At 45.9% G+C, this 21453-nt stretch overlaps 1 protein-coding gene across 1 annotated transcript in view; it reads right to left on the reverse strand.

Moving 5' to 3' along the window:
- The window catches only part of ADGRB3 (adhesion G protein-coupled receptor B3), a 496325-nt gene that overhangs the window by 262465 nt on the left and 212407 nt on the right, over positions 1–21453 (reverse strand). The window contains exons 7-8 of the mRNA XM_054392660.1: positions 13539–13640; positions 11321–11427 (exon numbers count right to left, since the gene is read on the reverse strand). Coding sequence (XP_054248635.1) covers positions 11321–11427; positions 13539–13640 — 209 coding nt within the window. The remainder of the gene's footprint in view (positions 1–11320; positions 11428–13538; positions 13641–21453) is intronic.

Consider the following 21453-nt stretch of genomic DNA (forward strand, 5'->3'; position numbering starts at 1 on the left):
TTGTTTGGGTTGGAAAAGTCCTCCAAGATCACTGAGTCCAACTGTTAAGCTAACACTACCATGGCCATTAAGCCATGGCCCCAAGTGCCATGAACACATTTCCTGGATACCTCCAGGGCTGGGGACTCCCTGGGCAGCCTCTGCCACTCCCTGACCACTCTTGAAGCAAAGAAATTTTTCCTCATCTCCAACCTAATCATCCCCTGGCACAATTTCAGACCATTTCCTCTCCTTCTATCACCTGAGACTAGAAAGAGCCCAATCCCCCACCTCACTTCAACCTCCCTTCAGGGAGCTGCAGAGAGCAATGAGGTCTCCCCTCAGCCTCCTCTTCTCCACACTAAACACACCCAGCTCCCTCAGCTGCTCCTTACCAGCCCTCTTCTCCAGACCCTTCCCCATCTTCCTTGCTTCTGTTTTCTTTAGGCCCTTCTCCAGCTTTGTTTTGCAAACCAATCACTTCTTTTGGGGTTGTTTGCTTGGGTTTCTTTTTGTTGTTTTTTTGTTTGTTTGTTTGGGAGTTTTTTTGTGTGTTGGGTTTCCATTCGTTTGGTTTTTGGTGTTAGTTTGGTTTGGGTTTTGGGGTTTTTTTATTATTATTATTTTGATTTTTTTTCTTAGACTTCTCACTGTGCTTGTTGACTATCATTTCTGTTCTTTTTTTTTTATTAAGTACTGCTATTAAATGCTCCAATTAGCTGTGATTAAAGACTGCTCACGTTGGCGTGCTGTATGTGAGCTCTTTGTTGTTGTTGTTTCCTTTTCTTAACCAGGGGCCAGATCTTCAAGATTTCTCTTATCTGTCTATAATGCAACATGACAAGAGCAGGAGTGGAGAGGATAAAGAGAATGACACTCTGGGAGGGTTGTTTTCATTCTATGACAGGCAGAACATTGCTTGAGGTGAAGTCTCCTGGCTCTCCAGCCTGACCGAATGGCAGAGGCTGTGGGTCACAAAGGGACATACTACAAATCAGTTGCCTCCCCTGTTGCCTTTCCCTGTGTCCTTAAAACTCAGGACTCTGATTAACCGTTGCCATTTCTGTGCTTATCTGAGCCTAAGCAATGGATTTTATGTTTCTATACAGTGATTCCAATGACACTCACTGCCGTTGGCAGGATCAGAGAATCACAGAATGGTTTGGGTTGGAAGGGACCTCCAAAGCTCATCAAGTCCAAACCCTTCTGCACTCAGCAGGGACATCCTCCACTAGATCACGTTGCTCACAGCCTTGTCCAGCCTCACCTTGAATATCTCCAGGGATGGAGCCCCAACCACCTCCCTGGGCAACCTGTTGCAGTGTTCCAGCAGCCTCCTGGTGCAGAACTTGTTCCTCACATCCCATCTCAATCTGCTCTGCTCTCATTTCAAACCATTGCCCCTGGTCCTGTCCCTGCAGGCCTTTGCAAACAGTCCCTCTGCAGCCTTCAAATGCTCTCAGCCTTTTTCCAACAGCATTTACAGTCTGTGCTTTAACACTGAAAGTGCTGGCAATTAGGAGAAACCAGAATGGTTTCTTCATGGAAATCAGCATTATCCTGGAGTGTGTCCAGAGAAGGACAACAGGGCTGGGAAAGGGTCTGGAGAAGAGGGCTGGGGAGAAGCAGCTGAGGGAGCTGGGAGTGTTTAATGTGGAGAAGAGGAGGCTGAGGGGAGACCTCATTGCTCTCTACAGCTCCCTGAGAGGAGGTTGGAGTGAGGTGGGGCTTGGGCTCTTCTCCCTAGGAACAAGTGATAGACAAGAGGAAATGGCCTCAAGTTGCTCCAGGAGAGGTTTAGATTAGATACTGGGGGAAAATTCTTGCCTGAAAGGGTTCTCAAAGACTGGCACAGGCTGCCCAGGGAGGTGGTTGAATCCCCATCCCTGGAGGTGTTTCCAAGAGATGTGGTGCTGAGGGACATGGTTTAGCCCCAGCACTGGTAGAGTTAGAGAATGGTTGGACTCAATGATTTTAAAAATCTTTTCCAACCCAAACCATTCTCTAAGATTCTTGAGAATTCTCGGCTTCTGCATGGGAGGACTGCATCAAGCATTAGGCAAGAGAAAAAAACTTTTGCGGCTCACAAGCTTAACAAATCTGAGCTGAACCATGGTGGGGGATTGGAGCAAATGAAGTAGTGGACAGCACAGCAGGGGGATAACTGTAAGTGTAAGATGCTGTGACCACTTCCTTGCCTCTAGCTGTCTCGCCAAATTCTTGCAGGCATTCTGCAGCTGTGCTGAAGTGAAGGTTCCTCCAGTTCTGGTAGACTTAGAGGGAAAATTAGATGACTTCCTCCTTTATTGAGTTCCTAAACAGCCTTCATCTCTTGTTTTCCCTCTGGCCATACCCTAGTGGAGTTCACCTGTTGGCTGCAGTGTGGGTTGGTGTGGAATTTCAATGTGTTCAGGGAGCACTCAGCTGCTCACTGCTGCAGCAGGTACAGCAGCAGCAAACAGCAGTACATTTCCTTTTGTGCCGAGATCACTCTTTGGTAAAGCAGATACAGGTTACAGGTGCAAGATGATCATGGAGACTTTGAATGTTTGGTTGGCTATTAAAAATCAAATATTCAAAGGATGGTTTTGAAATCAGATATTGAAAGGAAGAAAAGCAACTTATGCAGCTGAATGAAGTTGCAATGTCCTTCTCCAGAAGAGCAGGTCAAGCAGAGGATTGTTTCACTTGGAAAAGTCCTCAAGACCATCCAGTTCAACCATCAGCCCAACCCCACTATGGCCACTAAACCATGTCCCCAGGTGCCATGGCCACACATTCCTTGAACACCTCCAGGGGTGGGAACTCCACCACCTCCCTGGGCAGCCTCTGCCAGTCCCTGACCAATCTTGCAGCAAAGAAATTTTTCCTCATCTCCAACCTAACCCTCCCCTGGCACAATTTCAGGCTGTTTCTTCTCATCCTGTCACCTGAGACTAGGGAGAAGAGACCAGCCTCCACCTCACTCCAACCTCTTGTTTTCTCCTGCTGAGACTGAGGTGCTTGCTTATGCAGGCAAGATCAAGCACTATCATCTGATGAATGGTCCCACAGTAGCTTTAAAAACCCTTCATCTGCTGATCCTAAGCTGCTCATTGCTGGTGTCTGTTGTAATAAAGAGAGTGGTGAAGAAATCAGCCATTCCCTAGGGATGGAGCAGTTGGTTTCTAGCTTGGGGGTTTCATATGAGTGGCTTGAAGCCCTGGGTCATTTCACAGAATCACAGAATTAACCAGGCTGGAAAAGTCCTTCAAGATCATCAAGTCCAACCTATCACCCAACACCATCTAACCAACTAAACCATGGCACTAAGTTCCTCATCCAGCCTTGTTTTAAACACTTTCAGGGATGGTGAGTCCACCACCTCCCTGGGCAGCCTGTGCCAGTGTCTGACTTGTAGCTCTTCTAAACCTCTCAGTGTCTCTGCAAAGAAATGTGAAAGACTGAATTGGAAGTTTGGTTTGTCTCCAAGTAACAATTACCCAGCCCAGTTTTCTAGATTGCAGCAGCCAGGTGGTGACTTCTGTCTCAATTCCTTTGCGCCACAAGGTTCACTTCACAGTCTCTCATGGTGATGCTAAAGCAAACTTGAGGATGTACTCAAGTCAGAGTTGTGCAAGGGCTGATCTAATTCCAGAATCTCAAGGATGCAGAATAATACTTCAGAAGATTTTGGAAGAGATCTTTCTCTGATGAAAACACCACTTGGAAAATTCTAGTCCAAATGAACCAAGCACTAGCTCCAGAAACCAATTTTAGGTACAGCAATTACAGACCCTTTTCTACTTGCAGATCAAAAGAAGGCAATAAGCAATGAGGACAAATCCTTCCTAATATTTTACAGCCTAAATTTGGGTTATTAGATCATCAGCTAATCTGCTTTTCTATATATAACAGTCCATTAACCTACCAACAGACACACTTTAAAGAGATTAAAAATATGCTGGTTAGAGCTGAGGACTTCAGCTTCCAGAAAAAGAAACGATTTGCCCAAGACAGAAAGAGGGAACAGGCTTTAAAAAGGTCCTTGGCATCTGCTGGAGCAGGAGCTGATTCTGTAAAATGGTCCAAAACCCCAAACCACATCTGTCCCAATGAAGGGATACAATTCCTCCAAATCATAGAATCATGGAATGATAGGACCATAAAATCATAGAATCATGGAATAATAAAATCATAGAAGCATGGAATCACAGATGCATGGAATCATATAAATGATAAAATCATGGAATCAGAGAAGCATGAAATCACAGATTCATGGAATCATAGAATGACAGAATCCTGGAATCATAGAAAGACAGAACCATGAAATCCTAGAATCATGGAATCACAGATTCATGGAATCATAGAAATGATAAAATCATGGAATCATAGAATCATGGAATCATAGAATGATAGAATCCTGGAATCATAGAATCATGGAATCACAGATTAATGGAATCATAGAATAATGGAATCATAGAACCATGGAATTGTGGAATCACAGAATCACAGAATGTTTTGGGTTGGAAAGGACCTTTAAAGGTCCCAGATTCACACAGCTTCACAGATTGCACTGGGTTGGAAGGGACCCTCAAAAGTCATCTTGTCCAACCCCCCTGCAGTCAGCAGGGACACCTCCAACTAGATCAGGCTGCCCAGGGCCACATCCAGTCTGATCTTGAAAATCTCCAGGGATGGAAGCTCAACCACATCACTGGGCAACCTGTTCCAGTATCTCACTACCCTCACTGTGATGCCATCCTAGGTCATCCAGCAGTGACAGGGACATCTTTAATTCTGTAAGTACCCAGATCCTGAGTATATCATCTGGAATTGGAGAAAAGAGGGAAATTCCTCCCTCCTCATTAAAATCTGGTGATCAATATGTGACCAAACACTATCCAGAAAGAACTGCAGAAAAGATATCTCCTGCCACTAGATCTTGCTCAGCCTTAGGATTTTACTTCATCTCCACAACAAAACAGACCCTTGGAAGACTTTCTTTGCTGCAATCTCCTTTTTTTTTTTTTTTTTTTTTTTGTTCAAGAACACATTTAACAGATTGTGCCTCACTGTGCACAATGTTCCTTTCTGGGCTGCAGAGATGTCTGATTAACAGTCCTGGAGCACCATCCATTCTTCATGCAAAGCTGCAGGCACTGCAAACACACCAGGGCAATACAAGAAACCCAGAACAAAACCATCCATCACCTGAGATGTTTCCCCTCTCAGCTCATCATGTTATTGCTTGTTTTGCTAATGGTAATCTCCCTTCTTCATGTTCAGCTGCATCTTCTCCTTGGTGGCAAGCAACAGGCCCAAAGGAAATGATTTCAAGCTGCACCAGGCTGGATGTTAGGAAATATTACTTCACAGAGAAGGTTCTCAAACCTTGGAGATGATTGGAAACCATTGGAATGATCTGCCCAGGGCAGTGCTGGAGTCACCATCCCTGGGGGTGTCCCAAGTGGTGTCTGGACTTGGTGCTCAGGGACATGGTTTAGTGTTGACCCTTCAGTGCTGGGTCAAGAGTTGGACTGGATGATCCTTGAGGTCTTTTCCAACCTGATGTATGACAGATCACTCTCTGATTAAGGTTGGAAAAGACCTCTAAGATCACAAAGTCCAACCACCAGCCCAACACCACCATGCACACTAAACTGTGCCAGGAAGTTTCACGTCCACATGTCCACAGGGGAATCCCAAGCACAAATGTAGGCTGGGCAAAGGGTGACTCAAGAGCAGTCTGGAGGAGAAGGCCTTGGGGGTGTCAGTTGGTGACAAACTCCCCAGGAGCCAGCAATGGTCCCTGGCAGCCCAGCAGGCAACTGAGTGCAGAGCTGCATCCAGAGCAGGGAGAGCAGCAGCACAGGGAGGGGATTCTGCCCCTCTGCTCAGACCCCACTGGAGTATTGTGTTCAGTTCTGCTCAGCCCAGCTTAAGAGGGACATGGAACTGCTGGAGTAGGTCCAGAGGAGGCCACAAATATGACCAGAGGGCTGGAGAACCTCCCCTATGGGGATAGGCTGAGAGAGTTGGGGCTGTTCAGCCTGGAGAAGAGAAGACTCAGGGAAGACCTTAGAGCAGCCTCCCAGTACCTGAAGGGGCTACAGGAGATCTGTGGAGGGACTTGGGGCTTGAAGTAACAAGACAAGAGGGAATGGATTGAAGATGGAAGAGGACAGATTTAGGCTGGAGATTAGGAAGAAATTCTTTCCAGTGAGGGTGGGGAGATACTGGAACAGGTTGCCCAGGGAGGTTGTGAATGTCTCCTCCCTGGAGGTGTTCAAGGCCAGGCTGGATGAAGCCTTGAGCAACCTGGGCTGGTGGGAGGTGTCCCTGCCCATGGCAGGGAGGTTGGAACTGGATGAGCTTTGAGGTCCCTTCCTACCTAAGCCATTCCATGTATTTTAACACCTCCATGTGTTCCTCTGGGTCACCTTTCCAGGAGGCCAATCTCACCTATCCATCACTTGGCATTTTCCATTTATAGTGCTTTAGTGAGAATAATCCTAATTAGTTTCATCAAGTGTTGTTATTATTATTATTATTATTAGAGCTAACCAAATAATTTCCCAGGGGTTTATTTCCTGAAGTTGGGCATTTTTGTCCCTTAATTTGTTGAGTGAATCATTTCCCACATTAGTCAACCAGCTGCATTATCTGGTCAAACACTATTTGTTGAATTCATTTGATGACTGACTTGCACCAAGTGTTGGATAAATTATTCATGACTAATTGGTTCCCTTACTCAAAGAGCTCTAATTACCATCCCCAGCTTTAAAAGGGAGCTGCTGTTCCACAGAGCACAAGGTAAAATAAACTAAGGAAAGTAGAGGCAGTGTGTTTGCAGCAGAGCTGCAGTGCAGAGCTGAAGTGCATCATCCCCTTCACTGCTTTCACTCAAGCTCCTACACGAGAATCCAGCAGGGCACTGTGCCCTCAGAAGATGGGAGCTGACTGCCAGTCTCTGCTCCACAAGCCAAAACCTTCACTGTTTCATCATGTTCCACTGCAGAGGCTCTTCAGATGCCCTGGGTTGTATTTTTATCAGGCCAGTGATTTTCTGTGCTGTCATATGGAGAGGCATGAAGAGTAAGAAGGAAGAAGGGCTAGGTACTGCTTCAGAAGACCAGAGATGAATTTCCTGATTAATTGTTCTCACTCTCTTCCCAGCAACAAAAAATAGAGATGCCTGATCTCAAGCACAGACTCAGGACATATATTGATTGAAGGTTAGAGAATCAGAGTCACTTGGTTGGATAAGCCCTTTGAGATCATCCACTCCAACCATTCTCTAACTCTACCCAGGATGGAGCTAAACCATGGCCCTCAGCATCACATCTCTGCCTCTTGGAAACACCTCCAGGGATGGGGATTCAACCACCTCCCTGGGCAGCCTCTGCCAGGCTTTGAGAACCCTTTCAGTGAAGTTGATTTGTTAGGATGCATGGATCACACATATGTATGGATCACACATATGTACATGTTGGATGCCTATTATGGATATCAACTGCTTTAAATCAACTTCAGAAATAGAATTTTTGTAAGACTAGACATCAACTTTTTGGTTTATATATCTCAGGTAAGAAATGAAAGGGATTCAGCTCACGCTCGAGATTTGGAGAGAACATTCACAGAGCAGAAGGAGGTGGGCAGGCTGGAGACGTGGGCTGAGACCACACCTGGAGTACTGTGTCCAGCAGCACAAGAAGAACATGGACTTGCTGGTGTGGGTTCAGAGGAGGGCCACAAAGATGATCAGAGGGCTGAAGAACCTCTGCTATAAGGACAGGCTGAGAGACTTGAGGATGTTCAGCTTAGAGAAGAGAAGGCTCCAGGGAGACGTTAGAGGTGCATTTCAGTATCTGAAGGGAACCTCCAGGAAGTCTGTTCAGGAGGGACTGTGGGGATATGAGGAGGGGCAATGGTTTGAAACTGGAGCAGGGCAGATTCAGGTTGGACATCAGGAGGAAGTTCTGCACAATGAGAGTGGTGAAATACTGCAACAGCTTGCCCAGGGATGTGCTTGAGGCCCCATCCCTAGAGACATTCAAGATCAGACTGGATGTGTCCCTGGGCACCCTGACCTAGTTGGAGGTGTCCCTGCTGCTTGCAGGGGAGTTAGACAAGATGACCTTTAAGGGTCCCTTCCAACCTACTGCAATCTGTGAACATGTGAAAACACTCAGGTTCACCCCCTACCCATCCACCACTGCTGGTTTCAGCTGGTAAAATCCCATCCCTGGTAAGTGAAGGCCACCAAGGCCTGTCAGAGGCACTTCCACAAGCACACACATTTGGTACAGCAGCAGTGTCTGCCAGCAGCTGCCTTCCAAAGCCCTCTTTGCAGAGATTTGTGCAGCATGGTGGGGGGGACAAGCCTAGGTTGGCAGGGTGATGACCTCAGAGGTCTTTACCTCTCTGTTCTCCAGTTCTGCTCTGTTGTTCACTTTGAGGAGCAGGCAGACAGACAGCTTGACTTGGTGTGTAAAAGAAATCCACTTTCCTTCCTTTAATTTTGCATGCAGATAAAGCAGACTGAGATTTTGTGCAGCCAGAAGAGGATGTTTAGAGGCTTGTGTAATTTTAAAGAAGCTTTAGCTATTTTTACATCATCTTTGGCCAAAGATTATTTCACAGTTTGGTCTAATCTGACTTAACATCTTGGTTAAAAAAAAATAATAAAGGAAATCCAGAGGAAGAGATAAATGTGATCTGGGTTAGAAATGTCTTCTTCAGTCCAGCAATGACACCTTCCTGTCAGACAGACTCAGAAACACAGAATGGTCTGGGTTGGAAAAGATCTTTAAGATCATCAAGTTCAACCACCAATATAATACCACCCTGTCCACTAATCCCTGGCCCCAAGTGCCATGTCCACACCTTTCTGGAACACCTCCAGGAGGGGTGACTCCACCACCTCCCTGGGCAGCTTCTGCCAGTGCCTGACTTGTACCTCTTCTAAAATTCTCAGTGTCTCTGCAAAGTTTAGCCAGGTAAGTCACTCAGTCACAGAAAGGTTGGGGTTGGGAGGGGTCTCTGAAGACCATCCAGTCCAACTTCCTTGCTAAAGCAAGGATCACCCAGAGTAAACCACACAGGAACAGGTCACAGAGTCACAGAATGGTTGGGGTTGGAAGGGATCTCTGGGATCATCCAGTCCAACTTCCTTGCTAAAGCAAGGATCACCCAGAGTAAATCACATAGGAACAAGTCACAGAGTCACAGAATGGTTGGGATTGGGAGGGGTCTCTGGAGATCATCTTCTTCAACTTCCTGAAAGCACACCTGATTAACTCAAGTTTATTGTAAACTTGGGGCAGTTCTGGCTCCTGCCTGACTTCACATAATCAAATGTTGCTTTGCTTTGCTTGTCTTGAGTATTTCTCAGAGTAAAATTCTACCATAATACTCTATCATAGCAAAATGCTATCATGAAATTGTGATTATTTGCACTTCTTCCTTCATTACTTTTGATATTGGTTATTTGATTTTTTTTTTCCTCCCACTTTTCTAACATGGGACACAAAAGAAGGCAAAAATTTCTGTAAGCTCCCTGCTGAATTTCCAAGGAAGGAATAAGAGTGACTAGGAAAGTGAAAGAAGGACTCATTTTTAGTTCAAAGGTTTTATGGCCAACTATGTTTTCAAAGAAGACTCTTTAATGTGGCTTTTCCATACACTGCATCCATCTCTGGAGCCCTCAGCACAAGAAGAGCATGGACCTGATGGAGTAAGTCCAGAGGAGGGCCACAGAAATGATCAGGGGGTTGGAACACCTCTGCTATGAGGACAGGCTGAGGGAGCTGGGGGTGCTCAGCCTGGAGAAGAGAAGGCTTCAGGGAGACCTAAGAGCAGCCGGCCAGTACCTGAGGGAGCTACAAGAAGGCTGCAGAGGGACTGTTTGCAAAGGCCTGCAGGGACAGGACCAGGGGCAATGGTTTGAAATGAGAGCAGGGCAGATTGAGATTGGATGTGAGGAACAAGTTCTGCACCAGGAGGCTGCTGGAACACTGCAACAGGTTGCCCAGGGAGGTGGTTGAGGCTCCATCCCTGGAAATATTCAAGGTGAGGCTGGACAGGGCTGTGAGCAACCTGATCTAGTGGAGGATGTCCCTGCTGACTGCAGAGGGGTTGGACTGGATGAGCTTTGGAGGTCCCTTCCAACCCAAACTATTCCATGATACACATTTCAGCATCTTAGAACAAGAGAAAAGCAAACCCAACCAACCAACCAAAAAAACCAACAACCATCTTGCCAAGACTTTAGTGTCTTAGCAAATCTTAAAGGGGAAGAACAGCTCCAGCTGACAGGAAATGTAACTGGTTTGGGAGTGAGAGGTTAATGGTTGGATTCATAGCATCATAGAATGATTCTATGATCTTAAAGGTCTTCTCCAACCTGAATGATTCTATGATTTACTTTTCCCAAGACACTGCAATAGCTTTATCCTGTAAAACCATTTCCTATTGTTACAATTTAAACTAAAGTCCTACATTTCATAGAAGGAAGAAAACAAACAAACAAACAAACAAACCAACCAAACCCCAAAACCCTAAACCCATTTCAACTTCTTAGTGTGCAACTAAAGAATTCCAGGTGTCACAAAATTCAACAGCAGGTAGAACTCTACTCTCAACTAATTTTCTAAACACACCCAAAATATAAAATTATAAATTAAAAAACAAAAATTAAAATATAAAATATAAATTATTTAAAAATATAAAATATACAAATATAAAATATAAAAATATTGAATAAAAATTATAAAATATAAAAATATAAAATACAAAAATATAAAACAAGAATTTATAAAATATACTAATATAAAAAATAAAAATTTAAAATAAAAATGTATAAAATATACAAATATAAAATATAAAAAAAGTATAAAATATAAAAAATTAAAAGTATAAAATATACAAATATAAATATAAAAATTTAAAATAAAAATTACAAAATATAAAAATATAAAATATAAAATAAAATATAAAATATACAAATATAAAATTAAAAAATAAAAATTATAAAATATAAAAAATTAAAATAAAAATTATAAAATAGAAAAATATAAAATAGAAAAATATCACAGAGTGGACCTGAAAAAAAGGGAATCTGTCTTCCCTCTCCCTCCCATTTCTACAGCTTTCTAATACAAAGCTCCAAACACCAGCAACAGACAAAAAAAAAAAAAATATATATATATAAAATCATATCAATTATTCTTAGTTCCATTTTCCTCCTGAAAAATGACTTGAGAGTAAATCAGTCAATTTAGTTCTGTTTTTCCTTTTTCACAGAAGTGATTAGCAAATGAATAAACAGAGCAAGTAGTAAAGCTGGCTTTGCACCTACTGAATGCTGCAAGTGTCTGTACTCATTTGATATGCATCTAGCAAAGCTTGGATGTTCCCAAAAGGCCACTCCATGAACACTGAGAGAGCAGCGTCTGCTAGTGGTGCCTGTAAGTCACAAAAGAAAGACAGGAAATATTTACAGGAGTCAAAAGCATTGCAGGGAATTAACCTTATTAAAAGAAAAACAACCTCCCATCCCACGCTGGTTTGCAAAGCACCCCCAGGGACGGCTTCATGCAAGGATCTGGAGTGCACAGGGAGAAGGGAAAGCCTTTGAAACACTGAGCAAAGGATGCTGAAAGAAATGACTGGGTGGGGGGGTTGGCAGTGGTTTGCTTGATTTCAAATATTTGTATGTTTTTAGTCCTTTTCAGCCCTTTGCCTGATGGGTTCTGACAAATGGAACCAATCCCTGCCTGTGATGCAGGGAGAAAAAGCTGAAGATGTGATAAGCCAAGGAACAATGGGTTCAAATTTGAACATGGAAGATTTCACCTCAACATGAGGAGAAACTTCTTGACAGTGAGGGTGACAGAGCCCTGGTACAGGCTGCCCAGGGGGGTTGTGGAGTCTCCTTCTCTGGAGACTTTCCAAACCCATCTGGATGCATTCCTGTGCAGACTACCCTAAGTGATCCTGCTCTGGCAGGGGGGTTGGACCTGATGACCTCTTGAGGTTCCTTCCAACCTCTGATATACTGTGAGACTGTGATTAAAACCTACACATACACCTCAGAGCCACTCATATCCAGGGAGGCTGTGGATGCCCCCTCCCTGGAGGTGTTCAAGGCCAGGTTGGACAAGACCTTGTGCAGCCTGGGCTAGCAGAAGCTGTCCCTGCCAATGCCAGGGCGTTGGGGCTGGATGATCTTCAAGGCCCCTTCCAACTTAAACCATTCTCTAAATCTCTGAATGAATCTATGTGTTTTGAACACCACCATGTGTTCTTCTAGGTCATGATTCCAGGAGGCACATCTAAATATGTGGGGTTTATCTACATGCATATATACACAGGGACATGAGGCTGGCAGTCATGGATTCATAGAATCATGGAATGGTTTGGGTTGGAAGGGACCTTAAAGCTTCTGCAGTGATGCTTCAGGAATGCTGTAGGAAAAGGTAAGTATAAAGTGATATATCTACTGTCATACCCTTCCCAGTTCATAGAATCATAGAAGGGTTTGGGTTGGAAAGGGACCTTAAAGATCATCCAGCTCCAACTCCCTTTCCATGGGCAGGGACCCACTAGACCATGTTGCTCCCAGCCTCATCCAGCCTGGCTTTGAATAATTCCAGGGATGGAGCATCCCACAACTCTGGGCAACCTCTGCCAGTGCCTCACCACCCTGATTGTCAAAACTTCCTTCCTCCTACCTAATCTAAACCTATCCTCTTTCAGTTTAAAAACTTTATCTTTTGTCTTGACAAAAAGTCCCTCCCCATCTTTCCTGTAGGAGCCCTTTAAGTACTGGCAGGCTGATATAAAACCACCCTGGAGCCTTCTCTTCCCTGGGATAAACAACCCCAACTCTCTCAGCGTGCCCTCACAGGGGAGGTGCTCCAGCCCCTTGATCATCCCCATGGCCCTCCTCTGTACCTGCTGAAGCAGGTCCATGTCTTTCTCATGTTGGAGACCCCAGAGCTGGACACAGTTCTCCAGGTGGGGTCTCATCAGAGTGGAGCACAGGGGGAGAATCCCCTGCCTCACCTGCTGACCATACTTCTCCTGATGCAGCCCAGGATGTGGTTGGTTTTCTGGGCTGGGAGCACACACTGCTGGCTCATACTCAGTTTTTCATCCATCAGCACCCCCAGGTCCTTCTCCTCAGGGTTGCTCTCAATCCACTTATCACTCAGTTTGTGCTTGACTTTAGGAGTGCCTTGACCCATGGGCAGGACCTTGCACTTGGCCAAGTGAGACTGGAAGGAGTCCTACAAACTGAGGGGAAGACTGAGCCAACAAGTGACTGAATTCCTCAGCCTTCTCCATATTCCAGGTACCCAGGTCTCTCTTTTTTCTCTGGAAAGATCTCCCATCTTCCCTAGTGTTCATTTCCTCACCAACATTCCTAACAGCAGCTTTTCTTCTTGTCCCTGACATGCCTGCCCTGAATGAATTCTGTCAGGGCTCTGAAATGATTCTGGTTCTGGCAATGATTGTCCAGAACGCAGTGCAGAAGATTTCATTCATCAAAGAATTCCAAAGCAGGACAGTACCTGTGGCATTGAGAGGACAGCGATTGAAAGCCATGTCCCCAGCTGGGGTCCTTTTCCACACCATTGACATCAGATAATCTTCAGGACATATTTCATAAGGTGCTGCCATTGAGAAATGAGAAGTTAAACAACAACATTAATGGAAGCAGATGGTCTATATCAGAAAATGAAGTTGTTAGTCCTGTCCTAAGTTATGGTGACATTTCTGTGTTAACATATTCACAGCTTTCACAGACTGCATCAAAGGGACCCTCAAAGGTCATCTTGTGCAACCCCCTGCCCTCAGCAGGGACACCTCCAACTAGATCAAGCTGCCCAGGGCCACATTGAGTCTGATTTTGACTGTCTTCAGGGATGGAATCTCAACCACATCCCTGGGCAATCTCTTCCAGTATTTCCCCACTCATATTGTGCAGAACTTCCCCTCATGTCCAACCTAACCCTGCCCTGCTCCAGTTTCAAACCATTGTCCCTCATCCTATCCCCACAAGCCCTTCTGAACAGTGTCTTCCCAGCCTGCCTGGAGGTCCCCTTCAGATGCTGAAATGCAGCTCTAAGGTCTCCCTGGAGCCTTCTCTTCTCCAGGGTGTACAGCCCCAACTCTCCCAGCCTGTCTTCATAGCAGAGGTGCTCCAGCCCTCTGATCATCTTGGTAGCCTCCTCTGAACCTGCTCTAGCAGGACCATATTTTTCTTGTAGTGAGGGCTGCATAGCTGGATGCAGTACTTCAGGTGAGCTCTCACCAGAGCAGAGTGGCAGAATCACAGAACAGCTCAGGTTGGAAGGGACCTCAGAGATCACCTACTCCAACCTCCCCACCATGGCCAGGGACACCTCTCAGCTAGAATCAGCTGCTCAAGGCCATACTTGGGATTAATCTGAAGAATGAAGTCCAAAAAGGCCAAACTTGTGATATTTGTGTGACACCTGTCTTGGTGATGGTGCTTATTTCATATACCTGTGCCTTCATTCTCCTCAGGAAATGACAACTCTTTAGTTTGCAGCTGCAGCGTTAATAGGTTTGAATCTTTTCCTTGTTGCTGTCTTTGGATCAATAAGCATTCAGCATCTCTCAGAAGATGCTGATGCTTTAAAACGTTTGAAGCTGAAACACTTCTACAATAAAACTCTTAATGATTTTTGGTGAAACTGAAGCTGGACATGAACAAATCCCCTCTGAAAGCACAGCTGAAACATTTGATGTGCTGAAGGGGTAAAATGTGAGCTGAGGACCCCATTGTTTGCAGTGTGTTTCAGTACAAGCTGGTAATGAAACAAGCACAGTCAATAATGTGGGGCTGAGTACCTATAAACCAAACTGGTCTTTGAGTGCTTACTGCAAGATCATTTAATTGGGAAAAAAATATTTTCCCAGTGTCTTAGTGCCCAGAACAAAGCAGCTTCTACCAATGCTTCATGCTTGATTTTCACCCAGGCATGACTGGTAGATTCCCTTTGCTCTTTTTCTGTTTTTAATGTAGGTTCCCAGTTTATGATTTTTTTTTTAGAGTCAATTAGATTAATGCAGCAAAGCATCTGGCTTGCAGTCATCTCTTAATGCCCTGACAAATGTTAGTTGCTGAAATCTAATTCATATCAAGTTCAGCAGAGAATAAGCCATGAGCTGTTTAAAAGTGTTAGTGCATGTCTTTCAGGAAAATTGGAACCCCACTGCAAAGAAAGAAGAGGAAAAGAGAAAGGAAATTCTCTCCTTGCAGCAGAAGGAGCAATTCAATGCTTCTCCCATAGGTGATTCTGCCTCTCTGCTCTGCTCACACCCCACCTGCAGCACTGCATCAAGTTCTGGTGCCCCCAACACAAGAAAGGCATCAAACTGTTGGAGCATGTCCAGAGGAGGTCATGAAGATGATCAGAGGGCTGGAGAACCTCCCATGTGGGGAACAGGCTGAGAGAGTTGGGGCTGTTCAGCCTGGAGAAGAGAAGGCTCTGAGAAGACCTTAGAGCGGTCATCCAGTACCTGAAGGGGGCTACAAGAAAGCTGGGGAAACTTTTCACAAGGGCTTGGAGAGATAGTACAAGAGGGAATGGATTGAAGCTTGAGGAGGAAAGATTTAGACTGGAGATGAGGAAGAAATTCTCCCAGTGAGGGTGGTGAGACACTGGAACAGGTTGCCCAGGGAGGCTGTGGATGCTCCCTCCCTGGAGGTGTTCAAGGGCAGCTTGGATGAGGCCCTGAGCAGCCTGGGCTGGTGGGAGGTATCCCTGCCCATGGCAGGGGGCTTGGAACTGGATGATCTTGAAGGTCCCTTCCAACCCAAACCATTCTATGAATCTATGATACTCTGGTTGCAAGGGAAATCTCCAGCAGAGGCAGGAGCTATGGATTTTAGCCATCCCATTTCACCTAACCGATAAAACTGTTCCATCCTCCCTGGCTTGTACTTCTGCTGAGAGAAGAGTGAGGTGCATGAGAGACCTGAGCAGTCTCTTTGCACAAAGCTGTCCCCTCTCTTTATGGAGGACAAAGAATACCTTGCAGATGGCTCAGTGAGACTAATATGAATCACAGCTGGGCAGAAAAATTGCTTGCTAAATTTGCCTCGGCACCAGCGCTCCTGAATCATAAATCAAGGCAGTTGGGGCTGCTAAAAACAAAAAAGTCAGAGCTCCATTAATGGTAAAAGCCAAGGAAAGTTGGTTATATTCCTGATCTAGAATATTAAAATTGCTTCAGAAAAGCCCCCAAAAGCCAACTCATCAGGCCACTGTTCCAGTGGGGAAAGCTGCATTCTGATAAACTGAAGCCATGTGGTGACATAAGCAAAAGCAAGCAATTGTCATTCTGTTCTGACCCTATGAGCAAGGAAATGCCCTGGTTTGGGGAGCCTGTCCTCTCAGCAGAGGGGTTCCAGCCCTCCCTATCATGCTTGTGGCCTCCTCTCACCTCCATTCTATGTCTTTCTTCACTGCACCTGGGCAAGAAGAATAAACTGCAGCAGTACAGGTCGGGAGGGGATCTGCTGGAGAGCAGCCCCAAGAAGAAGGACCTGGGAGTGCTGGTGGGCAGCAAGTTCTGCATGGGACAGCAATGTGCCCTGGGGGCCAAGAAGCCAATGGGATCCCGGGGTGCATTCAGAGAAGTGTGTCCAGCAGATCCAGGGAGGTTCTCCTCCCCCTCTACTCTGCCCTGGGGAGACCTCACCTGGAATATTGCATCCAGTTTGGGGGTCCCGAGTTCAAGACAGACAAGAATCTTCTGGAGAGAGTCCAGTGAAGAGCTACCAGGATGATGAAGGAACTGGAGCATGTGCCCTATGAGGAGAGGCTGAGAGCCCTGGGGCTTTTTAGTCTGGTGGGGAGAAGACTGAGAGGGGATTTAATAAATGTTTATAAATATCTGAGGGCTGAGTGTCAAGACAGGCTCTGCTCAGCTGCACTCTGTGATAGGACAAGGGGTAATGGATGGAAATGACAGCACAGGAGGCTCTACCTCAACATGAGGAGAAATTTCTTCACTGTGAGGGTCACAGAGTACTGGAACAAGCTCCCCAAGTCCTGCAGGGGCATCTACTTGGTAGTTCCTAGCAGAAAGGCAGAGCAGCCTCCCTCCTCAACCTTCATGCCAGGTCACTGACATGTTGTGTTCAAACTAAAAGGCATTCCCAAGACCCAGAGCTATCAGGAGAGAAGGGCAGCAGCAAGTCAGAGCTTGGAGGAGGCATCACTTAGCCTAAGCAAGGAAGTTTCCTTGGTCCCTGATGGACTCTGTATGCCTTCCAGTGCCTAGTACAATCACCTTGGATTAAAGAGCGCTGCAGATGAAAAACAAATCAGCTCTTCCCAAAGCTGAAGCCTCTCTGCAGGGCTGACTAACCAGGCATCCACCCACAGGAAAGCATCCATGATGCTCCAACCCATGTTGCCCATGGAGACGTTGCAGTCACGCTGGAGCAGTTCCAACGTGAACCCTCCTGGCCCTGCTGCCTCTGCCCAGGGTCAGCTGGAGTCCTTCTGTCACTGTGGCCCAATTAATTCACACCGCACTCACAGAGAAATGTCAGCTAGCTGTGCACAACCACAGGGAACGGCTAAAACTCACCAGCAAACAGCAAACCTTGAGGTGGATTTGCTGAAACTGCAAGTAAAAAGCCAACCACCTCCCTTGCACCGATGGATGTGATTCAGCACTACCCTCCCACACAGAACACCCACTCCAATGTACCACCTCCAACCCTGTGATGCCAGGCCTGAATCCACCCTACCTGAGCACAAACAAGGAGTCAAGTGGCTGATCTAGAAACACAGCCTTCCTCTGACCCTCCTGCTGAGAGGACATTGCATCTCATGTCCCTGGACTGGGCACTGGTGAAGCCTCACCTCACATACGGGGTTCAATTTTGGGTCCCTTCCTACAAAGAGGACATTAAGGGGCTTGAATGAGTCTAGAGAAGAGCAACAAGGATGGTGAAAGCTCTAGAGAACAGAGGAGCAGCTGAGGGAACTGGGGTTGTTAGGTATGGAGAAAAGGAGGCTGAGAGGAGACCTCATTGCTCTCTACAGCTCCCTGAAAGGAGGCTGCAGTGAGGTGGGTGTTGGTCTCTTCTCCCTATCTCAGGTGATAGAAGTAGAAGAAATGGCCTGAAATTGTGCAAGGGGAGTGTTAGGTTGGAGATGAGGAAAAATTTCTTTGCTGCAAGAGTGGTCAGGGACTGGCAGAGGCTGCCCAGGGAGGTGGTGGTGGAGTTCCCATCCCTGGAGGTGTTCAAGAAATGTGTGGCCCCGGTGCTGTTGGGTCAATGGTTGGACTTCATGAGCTTAGAGGCCTTGTCCAGCTGAAACAATTCTGTGTTTCTATGATCTCCAAGAGGCAGTCAACCCACCAGGGTTCTGAGGAAGCTCTGTACAAGACACAGACAAAGCAACTAACAAATAGGGGAGAGGGTCATGAAAGGGTGAAGCAAGTTAGCCACCAGCACACAGTGACTCAGAAACGAAGCTGCAGCTACAGCTCCTCTCTTGAATGCTAAATCAATGCCATTGGCAAAATTATCTTGAGCCAAGGCAACAGGAAAAAGCTTCTGCACATCTTGTAACATGTCCTGAATGGAGACAAAATAAAAACCCAGGGGCTTCATTTTATTATTTAGTTGGTGGCAATTATTTGAATCTTCCTCCTTCTCACATTCTATTTCATGTAGCTGGAACTGCCTCTGAAGAAACCTTCTACCTTCAGTCAGAAACCATTAGCTGGTCTTCTGACAGCACTTCTGCACTCAGTTTTTGTTAGCAAACCAGGCAGCCTGACACTGGTTGCAGCAATGTTTTGTTACCCACCACTGCCTGATGAGAACAACATTGAGGATTTGTCCTGAGTAAAGGCTGGGCAAAGCCTGAGTATTGCACCATGTAGGGAGCTGGTACAGGTTTAATTGTCATGGAAGGAAGCATTTCTGAAAAGCAATACCACACAAAATCACTGTGGTGGGAAAAGCCCTTCAAGATCATCCAGTCCAACCATTTAACTCTACCAAGGCTGGGGCTAAAGCATGGCCCTCAGCACCACATCTCTGCCTCTCTGAAACACCTCCAAGGATGGGGATTCAGCCATCTCCCTGGGCAGCCTTTGCTGGGCTTGGAGAACCCTTTCAATGAAGAAATCTCTTTTAATCTCCAACCTAAACCTCCCCTGGTGCAACTTGAGGCCATTTCCTCTCATCCTATCACTTGCTACTGTGGATAAGAGTCCAACACCCACCTCACTGCAACCTCCTGGGGGGAGAAGATCTCCCCACAGCCTTCTCTTCTCCAGGCTGCACACCCTCAGCTCCCTCAGCCTGGCCTCACAACAGAGATGCTCCAGCCCTTGGATCATCTTTGTGGCCTCCTCTGGACTCACTCCACCTGCCTTGTGTCCTTCTTATGCATCCAGAACTGGATGATGCAGTATTCAAGGTGGGGGTCTCACAAGGGAAGAAATGTCTCATAAGACAGCAATGAACATTTTAATCTCTCATGTTCTTCAGTGCCTTAGATAAAAAGAAAGCACTGAGGCACAAAATAGCTTTTCTGAACTGTTTGAGGGGAAGAAACCACACAAATCATCACATTTGGTTACACTTCAAGCCCTCATCAGTGTGCAGTACTTCTCCATTTTTTTTCCTGGTGCTTATAAAATGTCAATCTGCATTTAATTCTCATACAATCTCGGGAAAATTCTCCACTGACTCCTTTGCAATCCCAGATGCTTTATTAAATGAGAGTGAGGAAACAGAACTATGCAGTCTGTTCCTGATGTCTAAGCTCCTGCAGGAGTACAGCTTTGTTAAAAGGTGCTGTGGGTTAAGGTTTCCTTTAAGCTTCCTGATTCTGCTCTGGAATTCAGCATCAAGTCAATAAAGAAATGTATCAGAAGGCAAATGAAGCTGAGTGTGTGTGTGTGCCTTGTAAACACATCTGTACAGTGTTTTATTAACAGCAGGTGGCAATCTTGGAAAATCGGGCTGCAGCAGCATGGATTTAAAGACTCAAATTATCTCAAGGATGGTTTCATAAGCAGAAGCTGACTGGTCTGAATGTCTGCTTATTAAGATGATTCACAATAACCTTCTCTCAGTGCTCTGCTTGTATAGAGGCAGCCTACACCAACTCTGGGAATGATTATTTCTTTATGAATCCAGTAGAAATATGGTTCTGTAGGCCTCCTCTGGACTCTCTCCCACAGTTCCGGGTCCTTCTTATGATAGGGACAGCAGAACTGGATGCACTATTTGAGGTGGGGTCTCACAAGAAAAGAATTTTTCAGATAAGGATTGTTGGATCAAAATTGAAGAGATCCCTTGAGAAGCAAGATAAATTGGGTTGACTTTTCCAGTATAGGATTATAAATGATAATCATAGAATTACAGAATGGTGGAGGTTGGAAGGGACCTCTAGAGATCATCCAGTCCAACCCCCCTGCCACAGCAGGATCACCCAGGGTAGGTCACGCAGGAACACATCCAGATGGGCCTTGAAATTCTCCAGAGAAGGAGATTCCACAACCTCTCTGGGCAGCCTGTTCCAGGGCTCTAGCAACCCTTACAGTAAAGCACTGTCTCCTCATGGTGAGGTGCAACATCCTGGGTTCCAGTTTGTACCCACTGTTTGTTGTCCCCATCACTGGGCACCCCCACCAAGAGCCTGGCACCCTCCTCCTGACACCCACCCCTCAGCTATTGATAGACATTGATCAGATCCCCTCTCAGCCTTTTCTCTCCAGACTAAACAGCCCCAGGGCTCTCAGTCTCTCTTCACAGGGGAGATGCTCAAGACCTCCAAATCATCATTGTGGCTCTCCATGGGACTCTCTCCAGCAGGTCTCTGTCTCTCGAGAATAAGGGAGCCCAGAACTGGACACAGTACTGCAGGTGTGGTCTCACCAGGGCAGAGTAGAAGGGGAGGGAAACCTCTATAGCCCTGTTGAGCCTGATTTTGAATACTTCCAGGGAAATATTGTTCTGGTTGCTATTTTTACTATGGGATTTTGGTTTATTTAAGGCATGATGCATTGCTCAAACATCCAACAGGGCTACAGAAAAACAACTCCACTAAAGCAAAGCCAGATATGGCTCTTTGGGGCTGTTTCTCTATAGGTGTTGATCTTGTCTCTCCTGAAGATCCATAGAACAGTTTGGGTTGGAGGGGACCTTAAAGATCATCCAGTTCCAGCCCCTTGCCATGGGCAGGGACACCTCACACCAGCCCAGGTTGCTCAAAGCCTCATCCAACCTGGCCTTGAACATCTCCAGGAAGGGGACATCTACAGCCTCCTTGGGCAACCTGTGCCAGTGTCTCACCACCCTCACTAGAAAGCATTTCTTCCCAATCCCCAGTCTCAATTCACCCTCCTCAAGCTTCAATCCATTCCCTCTCATCCTATCACTATAAGTCCTCATAATAAAATCCCTTTCCAGTT

Source organism: Indicator indicator, chromosome 2 (genome assembly GCF_027791375.1).
Source record: "Indicator indicator isolate 239-I01 chromosome 2, UM_Iind_1.1, whole genome shotgun sequence".
Taxonomy (NCBI): domain Eukaryota; kingdom Metazoa; phylum Chordata; class Aves; order Piciformes; family Indicatoridae; genus Indicator; species Indicator indicator.